Source organism: Bos indicus x Bos taurus, chromosome 24 (assembly GCF_003369695.1).
Source record: "Bos indicus x Bos taurus breed Angus x Brahman F1 hybrid chromosome 24, Bos_hybrid_MaternalHap_v2.0, whole genome shotgun sequence".
Taxonomy (NCBI): Eukaryota; Metazoa; Chordata; class Mammalia; order Artiodactyla; family Bovidae; genus Bos; species Bos indicus x Bos taurus.
In genome coordinates this window covers 4,460,155-4,485,726 of record NC_040099.1, presented here as the reverse complement: position 1 = coordinate 4,485,726, position 25,572 = coordinate 4,460,155, and the positions used below count along the sequence as shown (strand labels likewise).

Genomic DNA, 25,572 nt, shown 5'->3' with positions numbered 1-25,572 from the left:
GATTAGTAAATGTTTTTTTTTTCATGGCTGTTAATGTAATCTCAATGCATATAATACTAAGATGGGCCAGTCCCCAGTAGGGCTAAATTATTTACACCGGGCATTATCTGTGGACATTCACAATGTACAGAACTAATACAGGTCTGCATGTTAATCCTTGAGAAATCCACCGTCCCCCACGTCAATTTCTAGCCACGATGTAGCGTCCGGCGCGGCAGGCACCTGCAGTGGCAGGGAGGGGGCTCTGAGCAGCCCAGGTGGGGTGAAGAGGCTGCACTCGCAGGGGCAGGGGGCACAGGAGCCCTGGCAGAGTGAAAAGGGTTTCCTCCAGGAAGGGCACCCAGCCACAGCGCAGCAGACCAGCGGGGAGGAGGGGTGCCTGGCGAGGGGAGGGGGCGGAGGGGCCGGGGGGGCCATCAGGAGACTGGGTCCAGGTGTGGCCTTTCCTGGTTCCTCCACTGTGGACTCATCCTCTCCTCCAAGACTGTGAGTCCCTCGTTTCTCATCACTCTGTCACCCACAAACTCAGCACCGACGGATGAGTCTTGCTGTGATTTTGCCAAAGAGTGAAGGTGGAAACTGTTTTGAAAACTGAAATTGATAACCCTAGAGACTTGTGTGCAGGCTTGCAGACTGCAGCCTGGGGACGATTCGGCCTGCACCTGCTCAGGTGAATCAAGGCTCTGCAGAACGTGGGCCCCTCCCCTGCAGGCAGCCCGGAGCTGACTTCACGCTCGGCCGCACAGCCGAGTCGATGCAGCAGACACCATATGCTCCACAAATGCCGAAGCCACCACTGAGCCCTTCACAGAGAGTCTGCCAGCCCACCGTAGAGAAAGACTGCACTTGCAGAGCAGCTATGGAATGTCTTATATGGAGCCAGAAAAGGAATCCATATACAGTATAAGCCTGGTCATCACCATCAAAAAAGATTAAACAGAAGGGTTGAAAAGGAAAACCGAGACACTGTTACAGAAAGTAGAACCAAGGACTAAGAGACAGAAGGTGGAAAAGATAAGAAACTCAGAGGATCCACCCAGAAAGGATAACAGTAGATTAATAAAAGGAATGGAAAAATAGGATAGAGAAAATGACTGACATTTTTAATGCATAGCTGAAGTGCACAAATTCTTAGATTAAAATGACCCATAATGAAGGATAAAGACCTACTTCAAAACACATTATCTGGAGATTTCAAAACACCAAGCATAAATTTCAAAAGTTTCCAGAGAGAAGAGAAAAACTACAGACCAGACACAAAGCAAGATCCACCCAAATGGCATTAGATACTCACAGACAACCACAGGATAAATGCTCAAGAAAAGATGTCTTCAAAGCTCTAAGAGAAAATATTCCACCTCCTACAATTTGTCCCCAGTTAAACTATCAGATAGTTTTCAGAAATTCATGGACCTCAAATGCATCTCCCGTGGCACTTCCTTCGAGACCTACAGGAAAACCTGCGCCACTGAAGAGATGTGCAGCTGACCCCAGAACAACGTGGGTCTGAACTGGGTGGGTCCACAGACACTTGGGCTTTTTCCCACAGTTACTACTATTCCGCTGCTCGATCTGAGGTTGGGTGAACCCGCAGATTCTGAGGAAGCCCGGACAGGGAGGGCCAACTTCATACTATACTCCAATTTTCAACTACGTAGAGGGTCCACACAGGCGTTGTTCAAGGCTCAACTTTAAATCAAGAATGAAGACAAGATTCCATGGACAGGATGCACACAGGAGACTTCTCAGGATGAGGGCTGTCCAGGAGGGCTGGACAGAGAAGTTTAGATTGAAGCAAGCAGAGACAGAACTCAGGGGATAAGCCTAGTGGGAAGACACAGTAGAACTTAAGAGAGTTTTTGACATATTTAAGCCTGTACGGGTGGTGGAGGAGGTGGGATACACTGAAAAACTGGCCAACACATGCAACACTGGACAGACCTTTAAGGAAAACTTGAGGCTCATTGAAAACCCATGCAAGTCAACAAAAGAAGGCAATTACTAATCCAAGAAAAATAAAAGGCTGTAGAAGAGAGAAGCCTCACCAGGAGCAATATTACATAGTAACAAATCACAACAACGGATTTTATGTTGCAGGAATTATCTGGTATGATGCAAGAGGGGAGATGGCTGGTGTAACAGAGATATTTTATCGACCGTAAATCAATAGATGCTAAAATCAACAAAGCCAGAATCAGCTACAGATCTTTACTTAGAAATATGGAGATAAACGAGAAGAAAGAGCTACCCTCAGCTAAACATTCTCTTAGACCCATGAAAGGGCAAGTGGGGGCAAGGGTGAGTCTTCCAGCCTCGCCTGGTGGTGAGCACAAGGCTTTGATGAGACGCCAGGACTGTCAGTGCCTCACCGGCCTCGCCCTCTAACCTTCGCTTCCACCTCTAACTTTCCCTTCCATCGTTAGCTCAGATGGGAAGAACTCGATCACCCGCCAATCCCTGCCTCCAGCAAGCTCCCCCTGCTGGTGGTATGCCCCTCAGAGCAGTTTCCACGGATGTGCAAACAGCTGAGAACGGATGGAGCCTGGTGTGCACTCACGGACCAGCCGGCTGTGATGCACAAAGTTCTGTAACTGTGAGCCCCCACGGTGCTGCCAACATCAAGTACCCGGGGCTCCCCGTTCCATCCTGGTGCTGTCCAGCTGGGGAAAGGAGAGCGGCCCTCTTTCCCCAGCTCGACCTGCTTCCAACGCCACAGACACAGAGCTGCTGTCTGAACAGCACGTGCGCCACACTTCTCTCTTCTAAGGAATGACAATTTCTTCAGATGATTACACACGCGTCTTTCCTTCTGAAGCAGGTCATTTGTCTATTTTACTTTCCTTTATTGAATACTAATGTGGCTGCTAAATGCCATGAATACAGCACTTTCTAATCCTAATGAATACCATGAAGTTCAGATTTAAATGTGTTTCCTTATTTGGGTTTCTAACCTACAAAGAAAGAATCCTATGTATCCAATATACACACACAGTGATCACATGATCTTTACCCAACACACACACACACACACACACCCCCCCACACACCCACACACTGACAGATACATACAGTGGTCACATGATCTTTACCCAACACACACCACCTTTATAAAGATCGGGTCACATGATCTTTATTCTACACACACACACACCCCCAAGAGCAAACTTACCAGTTTCCAGTCTCATCCATTTTCTTGCATTTTAAAGTGCAAGGGCAGCAGAAGAGTAAATATTTCCCTTTTTCATTGTATGTGAATTTCCACTGTGATGTGCTACTTCCGTGTTTTTAAAATGTAACTTAATCTTCTATACGTTAACTTTAAAATGACCCAGGAAGCATAACTTATAATGTGAAATAAGAAGATACCGAACAGACCAGTGCTTTATTTTAACTCACGACAAACACCAGGAACAAAACCAGTTAGTCCGATGAAAACAAACAGCAATAATAATTTGCCACCGATTGCTACCGCTTAGTATTGTGTCCCAAACCACTGGTTTACTTTCGCCAACCGCAGGTAGAGGGCCAGGCTGACGATGAAGTACTCCTCCGTCTCCTCGACCCACACCAGCTCCATGTGCAGCCTTCCTTCCGAATCCGAGTAGTCCACACAGTATGCCTCCCCCAAGAAACTGGGGCCGTCAGAGGGCCCGGGGCAGCACCGCACGCACACCGGGGAACTGAAGCACCAGAAGGGCTTCCCGTACTCCTCCAGAAGAGTTAGGTCCATTATAGAGCAACTCTACAAAATAAACACAAACATTCATAAGTGGCAAGCATAAAAACCCCAGTTAGACCTGGGGAGACACGGAGCCTCGTCATGAAGGACTAAGTGAAAGAGGAGGGAGAAGAGGAAAGAGAACAAAATCACAGGAGGCGGGAATGTGCAGAGTGTGCACTTCCTGACCCCTTAAGTCTGCCAGGTTGATAGTCTGCCTTTCCTGGTCCTCAACATCTACTGTGATTTCAACGTTCTCGTACATGTTTCTGTAAGACTCACCTGAACCCATTTTAAAAAGCCAGGCCTGTGCTCCTGAAGAAACGGAACAATATTCTTTTGTGTACGACAGATCTTTGCCGAAGCTTAAATGCCTGTTTACACGTACAATTAATAAAACATCTCATCACAGCAAAGAGCAAGTGGACCAAGGGAGGCGCCTTAGTGATAATGAAGTGGTCTTCATGCTCGGCGACAACGCGGCTCTTGCCTCACTCATCACCCCTCACCCCTGTGACGAGGCTTCCGTGCTCCTAGGCAGGATAAAGCCTAGCTCACTGGGGGCTTCTGCATCCACAGCAGAACCGTCCCATGTAAATCTAGTTCACCCCACAAAATACAGAAGGAGAGGAGTGAGAACCAGGGCGCCCACGGGCACAGGGGTCACCAGAGGAGCCAGACTGTGTGAGAACCACCCTCCTCCGCCACACCAGCCCCCACAGCAAGCCTCCCCGCTGTGCGGCTGGTTTGTGACAGGCAAGCTCCAATTTAACTGTTCAAGGAAATATCTGTATGCTGGAACAGAACTGCAATATACTTTAAATGGGTGTATGAGTAAGACGTTTTTGAGTAAATGCGACTTGCCTGGTGCAACCTACAGCTCCACTCTTTCCCCATAAAACAAACAGCCAAAGGGCTTCGAGGGAGCGCAGGGGCGCGATCAACACCACTCAGAAACGGTGCTGAGTGCCGCCCACCCACCTCGCTCAGTGGAAAACAAAAGGCGCTCAGTAAGCGCTGGATAAGTCAATCAACTGATGGTCAGCAGTAAGAAGATGTGCACAGCTCTTCCGACACCAGAACAATCAATCTAGGACTTTCAAAGCAGCCTCACACACACACATCATCAGACACGTTAATTATACAGAGACCGAGTACTTTAAGAAAAAAATTACCTTTATACAGCCATCAAAACTATTAGTTTTCCAAGAAAGGCCAACTTTTCCAATAAGAGGTAGGTGTTCTGTGTTATTTTTAAAACTTATCACAGTGAGCTTCATGTATTCATTTTCAAGGTATCCTGAAAAGATTGAAGATTTTTTAAATTACTATATAGCAACCAATGCAGGACGACAGGTCAAGATTCCTCAGGTCAGCCACTACAAGGAAGCCTCGTGGATCTAAGAGCTGGGTTTGGGGATGGAAGGAAAAGACAGACCCCGGCGTCTGGCTGAGGCCAGGGCACCACCATCTGCACCTGCGTTCCCAAGACAGAGAAATGAGCGTGTCTCACCGGGGAGATGGGGAGACCCCTGGGGTGAACCCAGATAGCACCCTGTCACCATGGAGAGGCCGCTGAGAGGCAGGGGTTCCACTGATCTGATAAAACATAACAGCAAGGAAAGTGGGGAAACAGAGCTGTGGAGCTTAAGAAAACAGGGGCCAGAAAGTGCACAGAAAGGGAAGGAGAGACGTCCAGAGAAAGGAGCCGGGAGGGCAGGTGACCGTGGACGTGGTCAGGGAAGGAGCCCCCACACAGTGTCTCCTCACAAGCGCATAAATGAGCAGAAATCCCGGCCCACGCGGACCAGCGCTGAGACGAGAGCCCAGGCCGTGAGGACCAACGCTGAGCGGCCTGCAAGCAGCCTGACCGCCAGGGCCGTCACGGTGGGGCTGCACGCACGCCTGGGGGCCTGCGGGGCCGCTGACCCTCCTGCACCCACTGTAACGCGCCCTGCTAAGGCTGCATCAGCCAGGACAGGGTCAAGGGCCTTCACTCGCACGTGAGCTTTCTTCAGAGGCCACACCTGCCCCAGCGTGCGATGTGAGTCACAGGCCAGCAGGGGGAGGAGAGCCAGGAAGAGCACAAGCTCTCTGACCCCACGCCGTTTCATTCACAGGACAAGAGAAAGCCAAAGCTGAGCTGTCATGGGAGCCACAGTCCTGTTCTGGGAACACGGCACAGTGTCCTCACATAGGCGCAACCGAAAGACCGGAAGCAGGACACGGGCTCTGAGCGGGAGTCCCATCGGGCAGTGCCGCTCCAGCTCCACGGGGCAGCCCAGGTCCCTGCTCGCCAGCTTCTCCAGCGAGGCCTCGGGGGAGCCGAGGCAACGCCATCCTGCCCAGCAGATGTGGCCCTGCTCAGACCCATGTCACCGCACAGCCACGCGGGGGACTGCCGGCCTGTCTGCAAGCCACGACAGAAAGGAGACTCCAAGGTACCACAGCCAGCGACAGCTCAGTGACATCCGTCCGAGTTGATAAACATGAAATCTCTCCAGGAAGCGAGGACCGATGCTCTTCCGTCATTACCAGACATCCTCCCTGTAGACCAGCAATGTGGCTCTTCACAGTCAGCGCTCTCCCCACCGACCCTGGCAACCACTTCCATCTCTGAGACGGAACAAGGGGAAGCTCTCTCTCCATGTAAGCAATCTGCACACAGGACGCAGGTGTGAAGGTGAGTGTACATAAAACGGGTCATGCTTCTGGGTATTTCCTGCACACCAAGCGTAAGTTAAGCACTTTGTGCACAGCAGCTTAAAAGAACAGCCTAGAACAGGACTACTAATTAGACACTGTGCTTCTCTGAGCTCATAGTTGAGAAAGCAGAGAGGCGAACAGTGCCCTCTCTGAGGCCACACAGCAGGGAAGCGGCAGAAATACAACCCAGACTGTGTTCTGTGTCTATGACATGTTAGGACAGATTAAAATGGATATGAAATCAGGGAAACAGGATCTCCCATTGGTTTACATACTAGCTGAAAATGTGTAATGTGGATTTAGATTCTCAAGAGGCTTTGTTTTCATTTTACTACCAACAGAGTAGAAAGTATGAATGCACAGACCAGACGTGCTGGGGAACCAGCTGCAGCCCCCCAACCACGGCTGATCCCCTGGGCTCCCTGCCTGCCGCCCCAGCTCTCCTGAGACCAGGGGTAAGTGGCCTGGCTCCTGGCAGGGGCGCGTCCCTGCTCGCCTGGGTCAGTGTGAACAGAGGGCGGGGGCAGACAAGGGAAAGCTGCCTTGACGGGTGGGGCCAGGGGCACAGGCAGCACTCTGCGGTCAGCTCCTGGGGTGACAGGGTGATGCTCTCACGGGAGAAGCCACAGTTCTCTGGGGAGACTGTGAGCCAGCACATCCTCATTTAACTCCTGTGATGCTTAAACCATTTGGAATAAACTGTTGTTGGATCCTGTCTAACCTTAACCTGCCAACATATAAAGGCCACCCCCAAAACACAGAGAAATACAACACAAGGCTCACTACCCTTGGCTTCCAGGACACACGCTTACAAGCACGAAATCTAAGAGTCGTAAGGACTTCATTTCAAACCCTGCCCAGGCATTCCCTAGCAGTGTGACCATGGTCAAGCTCCACGCTAATCAAAATGAGATATGAACAGAAAGTACTTTATAAAGCTGTGTGATTAATGGAACGAACAGTAAATAGCAACATTAGAGGATGGGTCCTTATAAATGCCACGCTAAGTACTTTTATGTATTATCTCAACAATAATAATCCATCTAAAGGGTTAAGTCTACTGCCAGCCAGAAAGATGCACCATGTTCATGGACTGCAAGACTCGAGACTGTCAGGATGTCCATTTACCCAAATTTGATATACAGGCTTAATAATGATAATCCAGCAGGTATTCTCCTAAGCGTTTTATTTTGTGTTGGGGTATAACTGATTAACAAGCCCTGTTCTGACAGTCTCAGGTGAGCAGCAAAGGAATCCAACCACACATACACCATCCAGCAGGTATTTAATAACTAATTTATCAATAAAGAGTAAGATTTGACGAGCTGATTCTAAAATTCACATGGCAATGCTAAGGGCCTAAAATAGCCACACAATCTTGAAAAAAAAGAAAAGTAATTGACTTCAAGAATTACTAAAGAGCTAAAGCAATCAAGACAGTGTGGGATTACTATAAAGATCAACAGATGAATGATGTAGAACAGATGGGTCCAGAAATAGGCCAATACTGTTACAAGCAACTGATTTTTTGACAAAAACATCAAAATAATTCAATGAGAAAAGAAAGCCTTTTCACAAATGGTGTAAGAACAACTTTCTATTCATTTGGGAAAATGAAACGAACCTCAACCCTTGCCTCATACTTCATACAAAAATTAATTAAGGATGGTTCACAGACATAAACGATACTCCAGCTGGAAGAAAGAATATCTCCATAACCTGGTGCAGAAGATTGTTTTTAACAGAAAACAGAAAACAATACCATAAAACAAAAAAATAATAAATGAGATTTCATCAAAATGAGAAACTTCTGATCACTAAAATGGTAAATCATCAAGAAAATTTGGAGCTTCCCTGGAAGCTCAGTCGGTAAAGAATTCACCTGTGATGCAGGAGACCACCTGCAATATAGGAGACCCAGGTTCAATCCCTGGGTCGGGAAGATCCCCTGGAAAAGGAAATGGCAACCCACTCCAGTATTCTTGCCTGGAGAATCCCATGGACAGAGGAGCCTGGAGGGCTACAGTCCATAGCGTTATAAAGAGTCAGATACCACTGAGCAACTAAACCACCACCACTGAGAAAATGAATAAGCAAGCCACAGCCGGGGAAAAAATATCTGCAAGACATGTATCTGGTAAAGGACTATTACCCAGAATATATAAAAAGCTCTTACAACTGAGGAATAAAGAGACAGAATACACAGACACAAGGATACTCCAAAACAAGACATACAAACGGATAACGAGCACGCGAAAAAGCGCTTAACCACTGGCGGCCACCAGGGAGAGACCACCAGTGCCACACACCAGATCCGCGAAAATTTAAAAGACGAATAACATCAATGGTTGCCCAGGATATGGAGCAACCAGAGCACTCAGACACAGATGATGAGAGTGTAAAATGGCACAACCACTCTAAAAACTGAAATTTGGTAACTTCTAATACATAAAAATTTCTTATACTTAAAAAAAAAAAATTATCAACTTTCAATTCATAAACCTGCCTTAAGATTCAACTTTTCAGCCCTAGGTATTTAGCCAAGAGAAATAAAAACATATGCCCACAAAAAAGACTTTCATAAAAAGTCTACGGTAGCTTTATTCCTAACAGTCCAAACCAGAAAACAACCCAAATTCCTTCTCTAGCAACAGGAAAATAGGTGAGCAAATTCTGGTGTATTTTTTCAATGGAATGCAATTCATCAATGAATAGGAATGACAATCACCCTTGCATCTCAAAAACACAATGCTGAAAGAGTCTGAACGCACGAGGACATACTGTATGAGCCCGTTTGTATGACGTCCTAGAACAAGCAAGACCAATCTATCGTTAAAAAAGGAAACGCGTATATGGGAGTTCTTGAACTATTCCTGTAATTTTTTCTAAGTTGGAAAGCAGAGGGGAAAGTTACAGAAAATGAGGCACTCAAGCGTTAGCTGTTTTCTTGATCACTGTTCCTCCGAAGGCCCCTCTGCGTAAGCACCAGCCCCGCTTTTCCCATACAACCGTAACTCCGGGCAGGGCCCACTTGAGTCCTCAGAGCTTCCTCGTCCCCCAGTGCCTTAGGGAGCTTACCCATCACCCCTGCGGCTCACGGCACACTTCTAACTGCGTTCATCTCTTCCTTTCCTAAACCCCTGTGTGTTAGCCACTCAGTCGTGTCCAGCTCTTTGGAGTGGGTTGCCATTTCCTTTTCCAGGGGATCTTCCCAACCGAGGGACTGAACTCGGCTCTCTAGCACTGCAGGCAGATTCTTTACTGCCTGAGCCTCCAAGAGAGCCCTATACTCTTGAACATTTAAAGATACTGGACTGTTGATCTCTTTCCTAAAATAACCTAGTCTCTGGGAATAAAGGTCATGTGTTCTGTGGCATATTAAGGACACTACTGTCAACAGTTCTCATTTCTCAGCTATGATTAGAGTTCATTTTTTGCATCACAAATAGAACATAGAAAAAGTGGGAAGTAAAGACAGTGGGGAGGAGAGACCAGTGATTTTTTCCTAAAGCAAAGAACACAGAAGGGGCGGGGGGTGGGGTTCAGTTAGATTAGAACGGCCTGAGGCAAGAACAACAGAGCACAGGTTAACTAAACAGATAAACTGAACAAGACAGAACCCTCGATCACCATCTGGAGACCAGCTCAGGAGCACAAATAAATGGAACAGAAGCAACTCTCAGATGTCTGTGCAAGTTTTGGATAAAGAGGGAGGGAGACCCTATAAACCTAGAAATACATGCTACAGAGTATTAACAATTCACAGCTACAGAGACCTGATGCTACAAAGTAGTAATTAGGAACAAGACTCTAATGATCAAACAGAAATGGCACTAATTCTTAAAGTGAGAAAATCTCCTCTCAGCTGTCTAAAGTAAATCTCCCCTGGAATACACATGGCTTTGCTATTTTTCTCAGATAATTATCTTGAGATAATCTTCAGACACATCTGTTATTCCAAACCCCTGATATACATAAAATGTAAATAGTTAAATGCAGTTACAGACCAAGTCCCTGAACATGAACAAAAAAGTCTGACAGACCCATTGGACATGTATTTGTGATTTTCTCTAAGGAACCTCTGGGCATTCATGAAGTTAGAATCTCAAACAGAAGTAAAGAGGCCAGAAATGCAAAAGAGGAGGAAAAGGGCTCCTGTAAAGGCTTCCCAGGTGGCTCAGTGGTAAAGAATCCACCTGCCAGTGCAGGAGACGTGGGTTCTGTTCCTGGGTCAGGAAGATCCCCTGGAGGAGGAAATGGCAACCCACGCCAGTATTCTTGCCTGGGAAATCCCACGGACAGAGGAGTCAGGTGGGCTACAGTCCATGGGGTTGCAAAGAGTAGGACACGACTGAGTGACTAAACAATAATGAACGCTTTCAGAACCTCAAGGCTCCTCCCCACAGGTCCTGGGTCCCCAGGCTGGGGCAGGCAGGGGGCGGGGGGGCCAGCTTCAGGGGCCACAACCTGTGCGTCTGCAGAGGACCCTCCTGGTTTACTGTCACCATTCTGAACTGAATAATTTTCTCACAAGGAGCCTCGAAGTTCCATTTTACGCTGGGCCCCACAAATCACATCACCTGTCCCGCTTCAGGGAAAAGACCACTGGCTCCCAATGAGCTATGACGTGAAATGCATGGAGGTCTGTGTTCTCCTGCCGTGTGGACAGCAGTCTGTAGCGCCAATTTGTTCATAACGGGCCACCGAATGTGCAAACCAGGGAAAAGGTAAGCACCACCACTGACGAAGATGCTATACAAATTATCTGCTCTAATTTTTCTAGATAATCACCACCTAGAAAATACTAAACAATTTCTAATGCCTTCCTGTTACCACAAATGTTTAGAGAGGATAATTTGACCTAGAAACACAGAAAGTAATTAGTATCAAGGAACAGAGGAAACAAAAAACTATTTTTGGAATCACAACCAATAAAAATGGGGTGACATACTATATAAGAAACATATCTCAAACAAACCATACAAAATTTAAAGTAGAATTTCTTAAAAAGAGGTTATCTGGGCTAAACAGTTTCTGTTCCTCAAGAGAAGAACAACCCTACTTTTTTGTAAAGTAAAAAGTTTCTCAGGCCCATAACTTCTTTCAGATCCCTCAGTGTTTTCTATTGCACCTTACAGAGTACGGTACTATTTATTATTTAATCAGCATTTTAATGAAAAGCACATCACAAAATCTCCAAAGGATATAAAACAAATCTAGTAACAGTTAATGGAAACATAACCTAAGAGTATTCACTCACAATGACACAAAAATGAGTTGAAAAAAGTCAAAGACCTACGTAACAAACATTTCTCCTAAGGACAGGGAAGAAAACTTAAACAGAAGGTCCAGAGCCCTGAATGAAACTGCATCAATCCCTTCCAAATTAATGTACACATCTGATACAAATCTGATCAAAATCCAAATAAGACACTTAAAATCTGGCCAAGTGATTATTTTAAATACATCTAAAAGAATAAATGGATGGAAATAACTGAGACGTTTTTGATAAAAGTTCATTGGTAAGAAACGTTACCCTGGGGGAGGGGACACATTTTCATAACAAAATCCACGAGTAAAGCCTGGACGAACTTCCTGCCTGGTAGAGTCACAGGGAGAGGGGGCCGACCCACAGCAGAGGAGGAGCCCTTGTGGGAAGGCAGGGAACTGCAGGCTGCCTGTGGTCATTCCCAGCCCGGGGATCCAGCCCAGGTCTCCCGCATTGCAGGCGGATTCTTTACCAGCTGAGCCACGAGGGAAGCCCTGGGTTTACAAAAGGAAGGGAAGTAACAGAAAGGGAACACAGGTGAATGTTCGCCTGGCCTTGCCAAGTGGGTACTTTTTATGTGTAAAAATCTTGGAAGCAACAACAAGAAAAAAGGACTGATTATATACAATGAAAAATTTTTTAGTGGGACCTTCCCTGGTGGTCCAGTGGCTAAGAGTCTGCACTCCCAATGCAGGGAGCCAGGATTTGATCCCTGGTGGGGGATCTAGACCCGACATGCTGCAACTCAAGATTCCTCGTGCCGAATTTAAGACCTGACAAAATAAATAAATATTAAGAAAAAAACAACACTTGGGGGTGGGGGCAGGAATCCAAAGCAACATGTACAAAACTTAAAAGGCAAAAGACAAAATGTTGAAAATATTTGCAACTAAAACTCACATAGATCTAGTAAACATTTAAAATAGTGGAACCAATCAAACACAAACAACTGGAAATTGTTAGGAAAGAGATATGAAAACCAGACAGCACTGGTATAGCCCTGTCTCCTGGAACACTCCTCACTTCCTTTCCACCTGACCACATGCCACACACCTGTGGCAGGTGCCACTGCAGCCTGAGCGGTTAGGTGCCCTAAGCAGCCCACCTGACAGCTGCTTCAGCAACCGCCAACTCAGCTACAGTCCACAGGCTTTTTAAAACAGTCAATACACATGGCTTTGCTAATTTTCTCAGATTAATTATCTTCAGATAATCTTTAGACACGTCTGTTATTCCAAACCCTTGATATTTTTTGATATTCAACATTTACGAAGTTAAAACAATCAGATGTCATTGTCACCTCTCAAATTACCAAACATTTTTCAAAATAATGCTCATGATAATAGTGGTATAATCATGGAAAAGGAGACCTAAATGCCCAACAGAAGGAGAATAGGTCAATAAAGCATGATAAGACCCAACAACAGGTTGTCATACAACTTCCCAAAGTCTAATTTTTCAAAGGCTATTTAGTGACATGGGGAAAAAGCAGGCACTGCTCCCACAGTGTGGTCCGCAAATATAAACATAGCTCTAGACTTGAAAATGAACCAAAAGAGAAACAAGAGTTGTCCTTGGGTGATTTTTGTTTTTTACAAATGTCCACATATTCAGAATTCTCAAATCCCATAAAAGGAAAAAGCCATTAGTTTTTAAATGCATTTTGTAGCAACTCAAATAAGTGACACTAGCAGCATACTTTGTTATCTAGAAGTTCTTTTCCTCTGCCTCTTTACCATCACTCTCCCTCTCAACACTGATAAAAAGTCTCAACATGCTGTACTGTGCAAAATCTTTTTCCTCCAGCTTCTGAAAATTGGTAATAATTAGCTTGATACTAAGATCAAAAAAATACACATTCTTTCATACTTTGCACTGCTGAACGTGCTCTTTTTCAGGCTCCATTTACACTTCAAAGACATGACTGGATGCTTCCTGTCTGCTCTTCCACTGGGTGAAGTGCGCTCGCATCCTGAGACAGCCTACCCTTAGAAAGCCTGCCAGCCTCTGGCTGAGGTCTGGAGACGGGTTTCAGGAGGATTCCTACCTCACCATTCCTCTCTGACTGAACAGTCTGTACCGACAGAGTGATCCATGCTGAATACTTTTCCTCCTGGGAGTCTGGAATGTGGGTGAGGCTGGCAGAGGGTGCCCACGTGGCCAGCCCCAGTAAGAGCCCTGGGTGCTGAGGCTCCAACATGCTTCTCAGGCAGACAGCACTGGGCAGGTGGATTCGCGACTCGTGTGTAACCGCACGGCCCTGGGAGGGGTTCCTGGGTTTCCCTGGGCACGTTATGACTTCTGTACTTTTGCAGATGTGGGTAGATGGTTGGCACTGGGTCCCCAAGACCCAGAGGACCTACTGGGAAGACTCACAGGACTCAGGGCATAGCTGTCTTAATGGCTAAGATTTATTACCGCGAGAGGATACAGAGCAAAGTCAGAGAAAGAGAAAAACCTCAAGGGTCTGGAGGAAAGAGGTGTGAGCTGCCAAGGTCTTGCCACTCCCTTCTGCAGGCTGCTCAGCGTCCTGCAATTCTAGGACCGTGAGAATAAAACATTACCCTTGACAGGGGCACTGTGCTGTCATCCCCTCCTGCAATGACAGAGCTGGAATTTATTAAATATTCCACCTGAAACCACAAGCCCATTTCTCAAAAACCTAGAGGACACGTGGGTTTGTGCTCTGGTAGAGGGATGACTACTCTGATGGCAACAGCGCCCTCTGCTGGTCCGCATCGCGGAACCACAGGCAGAGGAAACATGCAAGAGAGTCGTGTGAAGCCTTATGGGGAAAACGTCCCTTATGGTGAAAACAGATGAAAGGCGAATTAAATTGCTCCTGTCACAGGCTCCCATTCTTTTACTCAGCCTCCTTCCTGTCCTAACAATCATCTCACCTTCTCAGGGTACGTCAGCGTTCAGGCAGAGAAGGGCCCCCACCTGACACCCTTACGAGCCCATCACCTTGAAAAGACAGAGTCACACAGGAGAAGGCACACCCTAGACGCACAACGCTGCAAAGTACACCATACAGGAGACAGCAGCCCAGGGCTTGAGACCCTGGGCTCCGCGGTCAGCCCGGGGTGCAGCCAGAGGGAGGACCCCAAGCACAAGCTTCAGCCGCTCTAGCAGTGACCCAGGAGGGGGCACAGTGCCCAGCCCACAGGCTTGCCGTGAAGACTAACACGGGCACGAAGCGTGCAGCAGGCACCTGTGATGAGCACCCGCCCAGGTTCTCTGCCACCCTCGTCCTGTCCTCATCACAGTCGAGGGCACAGCTCGGGCATGAGGGACGCACACAGAGCGCAGTCAACAGGACTCGGTGTTCCCCGAGAACGAGAACGAGGCACGGGCAGTCCTCTCCTCTGAACTCCCAGCAGCCCCCGCGACACGGGCCTCAGCCCAGCCCCTGGAGAAGAGAGACCGTGTCAGGCAGGGAAAGCGGGATGCGAAGGGCACCCGAGGACCCGGGGCTGGAGCCCCGAAGCGCGAGACTAAGCTCTCTGCCAGCAGCAGCCCCGGGCATGCACGTGGCGCCCTGGGAACAGGTGCGCACGTTAGCAGCCCCTCCACGGTGCGTACCAGGAAAAGGGATGAGATTTCATTCTCTCTTTTAAATAACAGAATCAAGGCAAATGGGTGGATGGACAGAGAAACTACTTTGGGCTCAATGAAAAGCAGAAAAAAAGGCAGGTGGGCTGTTTCTGGGCAGAGCAAATTCAAGCCCAGAATAGATCATTCTTTAGATCACCTTTCAATTCCTTCCAACCTCGAGAGTCCAAGATTCTGGGCATAAAGGGAACTGGAGAAAAAAAAAAGAAACGAAAACCTGAAAGTTAAACAATCTAAGCAGTCAACTCAAAAAGCTAAGAAAAGATCAAAATAAAGCCCAAAACAGATGATTTCTAGGAAATTATATAAATCTTAAACTGATTCAAAGTAGAAAACTTGCTTATGACTGAAAACGAAACAAATTTAACACATACAAAACTGAAAACTATAGTTTGAGTTTAAATGGAAAATACTAAAAACCAAATAACTGAAACTAGTATTTTTAAAATAAGCACATATATGAGAAGAAGAGCTTGTCTTAGGGACTCTAGGATGTTAACATTCCCATAGAAGATGTATTAATGAAATTTACTGTTAATATTGTAAAGGAGAAGAAATCATACCATCAATAGTTGCCCAAATGTATTTCATAACATTTAATAATTATTCCTGATTTTTGTAAAAAAATCCAACAAATCCAAGAATAGAAAGAAACTCAAGAGAACATATAACAAAAACCTAGAAGAAATGTACTTAGTGACAACATATTTTATTAACTTAATTTCCCATTAAGTTGGAAATACTCTCACAAAGAGGAATTTGCCAGTATCTTTCAATATTACATTTGCAATGTACTCTTTGAGCTAGCAATTCTATTTTTAAGAAAGTGTCCCAAAGACAAGCTGACAAAGACATGAAGTGATATGTGAACACGGCTATTCACTTTATATTCACTAAACCACTATCTATAACAGCAAAGGCTGGAAACCACAGAAAAAGACATTAACAAGTGAAAGTCGTTCAGTCATGTCCGATTCTTTGCAAGCCCATGGACTATACAGTCCATGGGATTCTCCAGGCCAGAATACTGGAGTGGGTAGCCTTTCCCTTCTCTAGGAGATCTTCCCAACCCAGGGATAGGACTCAGGTCTTCCACATTGCAGGCAGATTCTTTACCAGCTGAGCCACAAGGGAAGCCCAAGAGTACTGGAGTGGGTAGCCTATCCCTTCTCCAGCAGATCTTCCTGACCCAGGAATTGAACCAGGGTCTCCTGCATTGCAGGTGGATTCTTTACCAACTGAGCTGGTGGGGAAGGAGAAAAAGAGAAAGACCTGTATCTTATTCTAAAAACTAATCTTCAGAATAAATTATTAATTGGAAAAAATGAAGGAACATCAAAGGGAGTCTAGTATGTCTCATTTTAAAAATTGGGAGAAATATGAATATATTAATATATAGCATTATGTATTCAAAATGAAACATTGAAAGAACAAACTTCAGACTAATATGAAGGATTACCTTTGGAGGGAGGGAAAGAACAGAAGTGAAGAGACAGGGCAGAAGTAAACGTCTCTGAACTACATTGTTTTATAACTTCAACTTTGGACCATACAAATGTGGTATGTAATTTCTTAGTGTAAAAACAGAAGCAAAGCAATCCTGAAAAATAAAAAGTCAACTGAAACAAATCACCCTAATTGTATATCAAGGTGAGAGCATAACCATACAGAGCAGAATTATTTTAGGTGACTTAACTTTTTCTAACGTGATATATATATCTTAAGTACATTAAAAGCCACAAGGAAAATCTTAATTAAAATAACATCTAATGTGTGCTTAGTCACTCAGTCGTGTCCGACTCTTGCGACCCCATAGACTGTAACCTGCCAGGCTCCTCTGTCCGTGGGATTACTCCAGGCAAGAATACTGGAGTGGGCTGCCATTTCCTTCCCCAGGAATCAAACTCCCACCCAGGAATCAAACCCAGGTCTCCAGCATTGCAGGCAGATTCTTTACTGACTGAGCTACAAGGGAAGCCCTAACATGCAATAAGTTATTACTAATTATATCAGTATTTGAGGGGGGGGGTTGAAATTTTATATATTTTGATGTTGTTTGGAACAAAGACTTTCAGTATAAGAAAAGAAATATAAGTATATAAAAATGATAGGTGAATTAAAAACCCCAAGATCTTTAATTTAAATGAATGTATAATTTATTTCTACATATTATAATGTCTACAAACCTCATAGCTCTGCCCAGTGAAAACCCTAGAAGAGATGAAAACCCAAGAGCAACAGGCGTCCTTAGGATATACATTATGATCTCTAAATGCCACAGTCTATAGTGAGAAATAAAAGGAAACAGAAGTCCTGGGGAAATGGCCAAGTCCAGGTCTGGGTGGGAAACAGACAACATGAGCTTGAAGCATCTCATCCTGTTGGAACACAAGCAAGTTACCAAAGAGGAAGAGTCATGTCAGAAGAACAGAAGCAGATGACCCATGACAGGACAGTCTGAACATCACAGTAATAAAAACAATGGCTTCAAATGGACTAAAATAAATAACCTCTGTTTTTTCAATCCATGAATTAACAATAATACCTCCCTTGAGAAGGAAATGGCAACCCACTCCAGTATTCTTACCTGGAAAATCCCATGGACAGAGGAGCATGGTGGGCTACCGTCCATGGGGTCACAAAGAGACAGGACTGAGCAACTGAGCATAGAAAACTTATAAGTCATCTTCAAAGACTATTACAGCATAAATTACTACATTGTATGTAAATCAAGAAAGAATCAAGCATGTATCAGGCCTTTCCTGTATTAATTATATTTCATGGTAACTTAATAATTGACAAAAGAAAACCCTTCTTATCAAATGCTAATAATAGATGAAGAAGGAATGATACAATTAAGGAATCACCATTTTATAATCTCTAATAAAATGATGGACCAGGCTTCCCTGGTGGCTTACTCAGTAAAGAATCTGCCTGCAATGCAGGAGACTTACATGCAGGGCAGAAGACCGGGTGGGGAAGATCCCCTGGAAAAGGAAATGGCAACCCACTCCAATATTCTTGCCTGGAAAATCCCATGGACAGAGGAGCCTGGTGGGCTACAGTACACAGAGTCGCAAGAATGGGACATGACTTAGTGACTAAACCACCAATAAAATAATGGATTTAAGTACTCGTCATCTGGTAAACATTCATGGAGAAATTTACAACAGAAGAAGTGGGATTGTTCTTCTGTTGATGAACCCACCCACCAATGAACCCACTCATTGATGAACCCACTCATCAATCTTTATATTTACACAGATAACTTGAAAGACACAAAATACCAAAGCTCACACAAGAACAGATAACCTAAACAGACCTACATCTATAAAGGAAATTGACAGTGTATCTAAAAACCTTCCCACAAAGCAAGCTCCAGGCCTTGATGGCTTCAAAGGTGAATTCCACCAACCACTTAAGAAAAAAATTGTATCCAAAATCCTAAAAAAAATTCAAGAGTTGGGAATATTTCCCAACTCATTCTATGAGATCAGCAGTGACCTGAGACCAAAACCACAAAAAGACATTACAAAACAGTTAGAAGATATAGCAAAAACAATGGAGGAAATAGTTACTAAAAATCTTAAGAAATGTGCAAAATTAGTATGAAGAAAATTGATACATTCCAAAAAGACATAAAAGTATTTGTGAACAAACTGAAAGACATTCCACATACTTCGGGAGAGGGGCACAAACAAACAACAAAGATGTCAATTCACCCTAGGCTAACAGATACATTCTTCGTAATTGTAATAAAAGTGCCAACACGCACAGAAAAGCCTAGAAATCTTCTTGAGACAAATGCAAAGATGACTCAGAGAAGAAGAAAGGTATATGAACAGGCAGAGAAGTAGGATCCTGAAGTAGAGCCCACTGACCAAACTGGGGACAATTTTAGCTTTACGAAGAATACTGTCTATAACTGATTATAAATTATTGAGTACATAATAACCCAAGAGTCCAAAGTGACACTAAACAAGACAGACAGGAGACAGCGCCCTCAAAACCGTTTCTACCATGAGTGAAGTGAGTGAGTGAAGTGGCTCAGTCATGTCCAACTCTTTGAGACCCCATGGACTGCAGCCTAACCAGGTTCCTCCGTCCATGGGATTTTCCAGACAAGAATACTGGAGTGGGTTGCCATTTCCTTCTCCAGGAGATCTCCCTGACCCAGGGATTGAACCCAGGTCTCCCGCATTGTAGGCAGACGCTTTACCATCTGAGCCACCAGGGAAGATCCAAAGATGTCAATTCACCCTAGGTTAACATATACATTCTTCATAATTGTAATAAAAGTGCCAACACGCACAGAAAAGCCTAGAAATCTTGAGACAAATGCAAAGATGACTCAGAGAATAAGGAAGCAGGTGACAAATACATCAATTTTGTAATCTGCAAACTGGTGGTTAAAAGAGAAAGGATTAAAGCATTTACCCTGCCGTTATAGGAAGTCACCCAGTTGATGAAGGAAAAGGTTCTCTACAAGAGCTTAGCTAATAACTGCGGATAGAATGACGCAATTTTTAAATCACCGTTTTCTAAACCCCAAAAAGATGATGTAGGCAGGGAGTATTGCTAACATGCTGCTAAGTTGCTCAGTCGTGTCCAACTCTTGGTGACCCCACGGATTGTAGTCCACTAGCCTCCTCTGTCCATGGGATTTTCCAGCCAAGAATCCTGGGAGGGGTTGCTGTTCCCTCCTCCAGGGGATCTTCCTGACCCAGGGATCAAGCCCAAGCCTCTCATGTCTCCTGCACTGGGGGGTGGGTTCTTAGCCACCAGTGCCACCTGGGATGCCCAGGCAGGGAGTATTAATGGATGTCAAATCCAGCAGGTGGAAGAATCTGGGGGAACAGGACATTCAGAAATGAAGTATATTAATTTCCCCCTATAAAATATTCTTATAACCAGTGTGAAACTTGAGTCTAAGCAAGTCTCTACATCGAAGTTCAAGTTTACAGGATACAAGGAACGACACCAGGTAAAAACAGTCAGAACCAGGGCAGGTGCCGGCGTCACCCCCACCCCCAGGTGACGCCCCCTGCCTCCCGTCCACCGCCGTCTGGCCTCCTTTGCCCTCACCTGGGCACGCCCCACACTGGGCCTGTGGGGGCATCCACCACATTCACCACACTCCTTTGAGAAGGAAGAAGTCAGGATGGGAGAGGGGGCATGTGGTGAGGCAAAGCACCAGCTGCCAGCGGAAAGGGTGAGCAGAGAATATTCCAGAAGGTAGAGAAGGGGGACGTGATGATGGAGCCAGAGCCAGCAACTGCAAGCGGGGCTGGCCCAGAAGCCCCACAGCCCGTGATAAGGGGTCTGCGGGGGGAGAGGGCGTGCAGGGCCAGGAAGGACATGGGTACTGGTCACTCGGGGGGCCTTCCTTAGACATGGGTACTGGTCACTCGGGGGGCCTTCCTTAACTCGGGTATAAAAAGTGGTCCCCATGCCTCTTCAGACTTTGAATTTCACACCGAATCAAACACTCAAACTGAGGGAGCTTCACCTTTGCTGGCGGAGAGATTGTGAAAGGAGCCGCAGAGGCAGGACGCGCCCCCGCTGTGCATGTCCACGTGGAGCCTGTAGCCGTGCAGTCCACGCTCAGGGCTGTCGTCCGAGACAGGTGTGTGAGGAGGCAACTCGTAGGGGCTGAGGAGCGAAACACACACACACGCGAATCTGTCAGCCCCAGAGGCAAGAGGCTCTGACAGGAAAGACTCCCTAGAAAATGAACACCCCTTCACAACACCAGCTGCCGCCAGCCCTCTGTGGATTCCCGATAGGGTTCAATACCACTGGCTCAGAAGAAAGGACATGTTCCTTTTCTCTATTTCTATACAAATGGGCAAAAATCGCATGTTCCCTGGGCACCCCCGGACCACCACGACAGAACGTGGCTGGGACCCGCCCCGGACAGCAGCTCTGCTCCGCGCGGTCTCGGCATTTAGAGGGCTGAATGTGCGGCAGGAAGACACGCCAGACAAGAGCAGCAGCTCAGGGACCGCCGGGAGGAGACCCAGAGCTACGATGAACAAGGCTTCATCCAGGAAGAAACACGTTAGCAGCTAACGTTGCAAACGGAGAAGCACTCAGGAGCTTTCCAGGTCAGTATGTGGGTGCCTTGGCCCCGGGGGGTGAGAGGAGCGGAGAAATGGAAAGCACGGCCCACACGCTGACCTGAGGTCCATTAACAGGCGTGCTGTCCTGACCAAGCACAGCGCATGCCTGGAGCTCAGACCCCAGGGGCCATGGTCTGCCTGCTGTCATGATCGAGCAAGCAGAGCAGCACCAAGAGCGTGCAGGGTCTCAGTGCGCTTGAACCTCATTACTGTGAGGCGCTGCCCTGATCTACAGACCGCATCCCACAAGGCGCACCAGCCTGAGCCCTAACGAGTGCAGTGGAGGCTACTCGCAGGTAACCCAGTTACTGTTGGCAACAACTGCATAATTATGCCCGTCAGCTTGTGGCTACTGATTAAAAACACGGTATCTTTGAAGCTATTCTCGGAATGTTAGGACGGTTTCACCTCAGACTCCCTTATGCTGACTGTACAAAACTGCACACACCACACAGCGATACGTACACAGCAGGCGACCCCAGCATGCTCCTCTCCACGAGGCAGTAGAGATGCAGATTTGCCATAACGAACGCCAGCTCCTCCTCCCTCTGCAAAGGCAATTAAAAGAAGACATGTGTCAGCAGAAATATTTTCATTGTTCACAGGGTCACTGTTTCTGATCTCAGCACATGCATCTCACAGAGAGATGTGGTTTCTTACCATCTAAGACCCCGCAGCACTAACTCACCATCACTGCCTGATAAGACTTAAGACGTCACAGTGACGGCAGGACCACGAGGCACCCGAGACGCACAGTGCATGGAACCAGAACCATTAACACCCCAGCACTCGTGAAGCATCAGAGTGCCCTGTGACATAAGCTGACTGTGAGAATATACACTGTTAATTCCAGGTTGTTTCGAAGGCTTTTCAGAGATGAAGGGAACGCCTGCGAGACCTCCACCATGGGGTCAGCCAGAGTCCTGGCATCTGTGCGGCCAGCCCAGGTGGACCGACTCACGAGCCCAGAGCAAGCCACATGCGGCCTGGTCCACAGTCGCTGCACGCGGAGGGAGGGTGGGAGGAAGAGCAGAGGCCACGGCAGGACGAGGGGAGAAGCGGTCTGGAGGCTGGCATGGGGGCCTGGGCGCCGCCTGGTCATCGTGAACACGTGTGAACTGTTCTCACAACCAGCCTGTTCACAGGCCACAGCCACAGGGGCAAGCCGGCCTGGCCACGTGGGGAGGACACTGTCGCCCCTCACTGCCACGACCGCCCAGGGGATGAGGAGGAGCTGGCTGACTGGAAACGGCCCTGGGGAAAGCAAACGCCTGGCGGGCTGCTCCCCCACCATGAACAGAGACACCAGTGAGCCCCCCGGGTGAAACGGGCAGGAAGAAGCTTCCACAGAGGAAGGGCACAAAGGAGCGGCAGGCAGGAGCGTGGACTGCCTGGAGGAGACAGGACATCCTGGGAAATCACAGGGTGACGGGAACCCAGCACATGGGCAGGAAGGGCTCATGCCGTGGGCGTAAGCAGCAAAGGGACCCCGGGTGGAAACGTGGAGTCGTGAGGGGGCAGCAGGAACCGCACCCTCTGCCCCATGTTCGAGGGGAGCGATGGGGGTGTGGATGGGAGGCTGCGGGGCAGGTGCACGCCGGGCTCACCTTCCAGAGCCCAACCACCAGGCCAGGGGGCAGGCAGAAGACCCGCATCAGCCTGTCACCACCCACCGCGCTGGACTCGGTCAGCTGGCTCAGCTGGTACTTGGTGATCAGAGAGTGCCATCGGGGTCTTTGAACGTCATGCAAAGAAAGCAGAGAGGAACATGAGCGCTGGCTGGCCCGTGCTGCCAACGCTCTTCAGTGCATCTAGAAAGACTTCTAGGAACCTCTAACCATGCGCAGGTAGCTCGTAGGGAGAGACAACCTGCATAAATAAAAGGCAAACCAGGTAAACCAGAGTTCTCCCCGCCCCTGCCCTCGCTGCAGTGAGCGGCAGCATCGCCCAGGGGCGAGGGGAGGGGCCGTCCTCACAAGCCTGGACACCACCGCCACCAGGAGCAGAGCCTCAAAGTACGGCCCTCGGTAATGCAGATGAAATCCCTTAAATGGCAAAAAAGGAGCAGTCCACTGGGCTACCTGAAAGCAGAATACCTCTTCAAGTTACTGTCAAGAACAACTCAGAAAGAGTGGAAGTTGTTAACGTCAGAAAATAAATTTAAACCAAAATTACAAGGGTTTTCATGAACGAGATGCAGCGTGAACTCTGTTAGGATTGAGAGTCTGAGAGTAAATAACTCCCACGTGCAGAACACAGCTCAGCGCTACTGCTCATGACACAGATCAACAGAAGGAAACCACGCTATCGGTTCACCGCAGCAGACAGAAGTGTCTCTCCTTCCCGGAGGCAATCCGGGAAACCGGGAGGGGAGAGGAGCGCGCAGTGGCCAGTTGACACAGCTCAGCTGCCATCAGAGGGAGCTCTCGAAGGAGCGGGGGCCCCTCCAGCACCTAAGGCACATGCCTGCTGGTGATGGGTGTTCAGATGTTCGTTAGGCAGAGCATGTAAAAACCAGGGTGTCCCACTGTGCACTCTCTGAAAGCAGAGGGGCTGTAAGCGTGGAAACCAGACCCCTCCGTGGCTACCTAACCACCTGAGCCCCTCACCCAGCTTCTTGTGCAAAAAACACAGGTTAGGTGAGTATGGGTGTGAGGCAACGATCTAAAAATACACCAAGTGCGGGCCGAATACCCTGGGAGAAGCTGAACACCAGGCTGGGGACCGAGTGTAGAGTTAGGAGAACCAGAGCTGAATGCTTAGCTCCAACCCTGCACACCGTCTCAGCGTGACTATACCTGTGTCCCGGGAGACCGCCCCTGCCTTGGAGGACGGGCGGGCGGGAGATGACAGGAGAGCCCCTCCCTAGAGCGCGCAGCACCCAAGGAGCTCCGGGGCGGCAGCCACTGCGATGAAGTCGCCAACGTGGATGCAAGTGGCCGAGGCTGGGAAAACACCCCGACAGGAGCCTGACACCCCAGCCCTCAGACCACGACTCCAGACAGGTTTGATAACCACCACAGGGGCCATGCCAGTCCCCATTGGCCTTGGCCTTACAATTCACTCTGACGCAGACACTAAGGCTGACGGTGACCCGACATTTCTCAGAAGTCCGGGAGGCAGAGCATCCCCTGAAGAACAGAGGACACCGGGGACGCAGCATAACACGTTCGACCAGGAAGGCACGTGTTACAGGGATGTGCAAACTGGAACTCACATAAATAAGGCTTTCATTGTTTAAAAACAAAGTCATCATGGAGGAAGCAAAATAAAAATCACTGTGTCTCTCCTTTGCCATCACACAGATGCATACAAGCGTTTGTATTTCTGCACCATGGACACACCTGCTCACAAACCTGCAACAAACGTGTCAAGCAAAACAGAGTCCTGAGAAGCACTTTCAGAGTTTGTTCACCACCGCTGATCAAATAAATGCTGGCTGAAGTTCAGTGAGTTTTAATGGAAATAAATTACATTAAATGAATTTTCACAGTGAGTTCTAGCTTTCTGTCACTGTGCAGTATTGGGTATTCCTGACTTGGATGACAATTTCAGGAACATAGTATCTTTGAGTGAGTTTACAGTTCAACACCATCCATTTATGAACGTTCATAAGCGTTTTACTTTGATGCAAACTGTTCTGTCCTCATCCCTATAAACATAATCTCATGATGTGCCAATAAGGTACTGTTCAGTCACACTGGTACAGAGGCTGCAGACTCACTCTCTGAAAACGATTTCACAGTGCATAAAACGTAAACACTGCAGAAGAAAAATCTGGGGTCCACCATGATATCAGGTAGAATTTCAGAGAGTCATGCAAATAAAGATACCACTCCAAAAAAGTAGCTGTTCCCAAAATATCTTCGGTTAATATAGCCAGGGGAACTGATGCCAATATTTTCCTTCACAGTAGTAAGAATATTTTCGGAATACAATAAAACCTGGACTCACTAGCACTAGGAATACGACACCCCTACGGTCACAGCATGACAACCGGACCAGTGATCACGGGAAGAGCCCTCAGAGAGCCAGCGCCAGAGGCAGGACCACAGAAGAGGGGCTCGGCTACAAACTGCAGAATCGTCTCTACATCCAGGGACACCGGGAAAGAAGACAGTTCTACTGAGCAGAAGGCAGAT

The 25,572-nt window shown here is 47.3% G+C and overlaps 1 protein-coding gene across 3 annotated transcripts in view; it reads right to left on the bottom strand.

The window, feature by feature from the left end:
* Nucleotides 1–3,345: 3,345 nt before the first annotated feature.
* Nucleotides 3,346–25,572, bottom strand: part of FBXO15 (F-box protein 15) — a 37,328-nt gene continuing 15,101 nt past the window's right edge. For all 3 annotated transcript variants that reach the window (XM_027525643.1, XM_027525644.1, XM_027525645.1), the window contains exons 6-10: nucleotides 23,038–23,164; nucleotides 21,896–21,978; nucleotides 20,818–20,960; nucleotides 4,894–5,018; nucleotides 3,346–3,742 (exon numbers count right to left, since the gene is read on the bottom strand). In XM_027525643.1, the coding sequence (XP_027381444.1) occupies nucleotides 3,473–3,742; nucleotides 4,894–5,018; nucleotides 20,818–20,960; nucleotides 21,896–21,978; nucleotides 23,038–23,164 (748 nt within the window). In that variant the 3' untranslated portion in view covers nucleotides 3,346–3,472. The remainder of the gene's footprint in view (nucleotides 3,743–4,893; nucleotides 5,019–20,817; nucleotides 20,961–21,895; nucleotides 21,979–23,037; nucleotides 23,165–25,572) is intronic.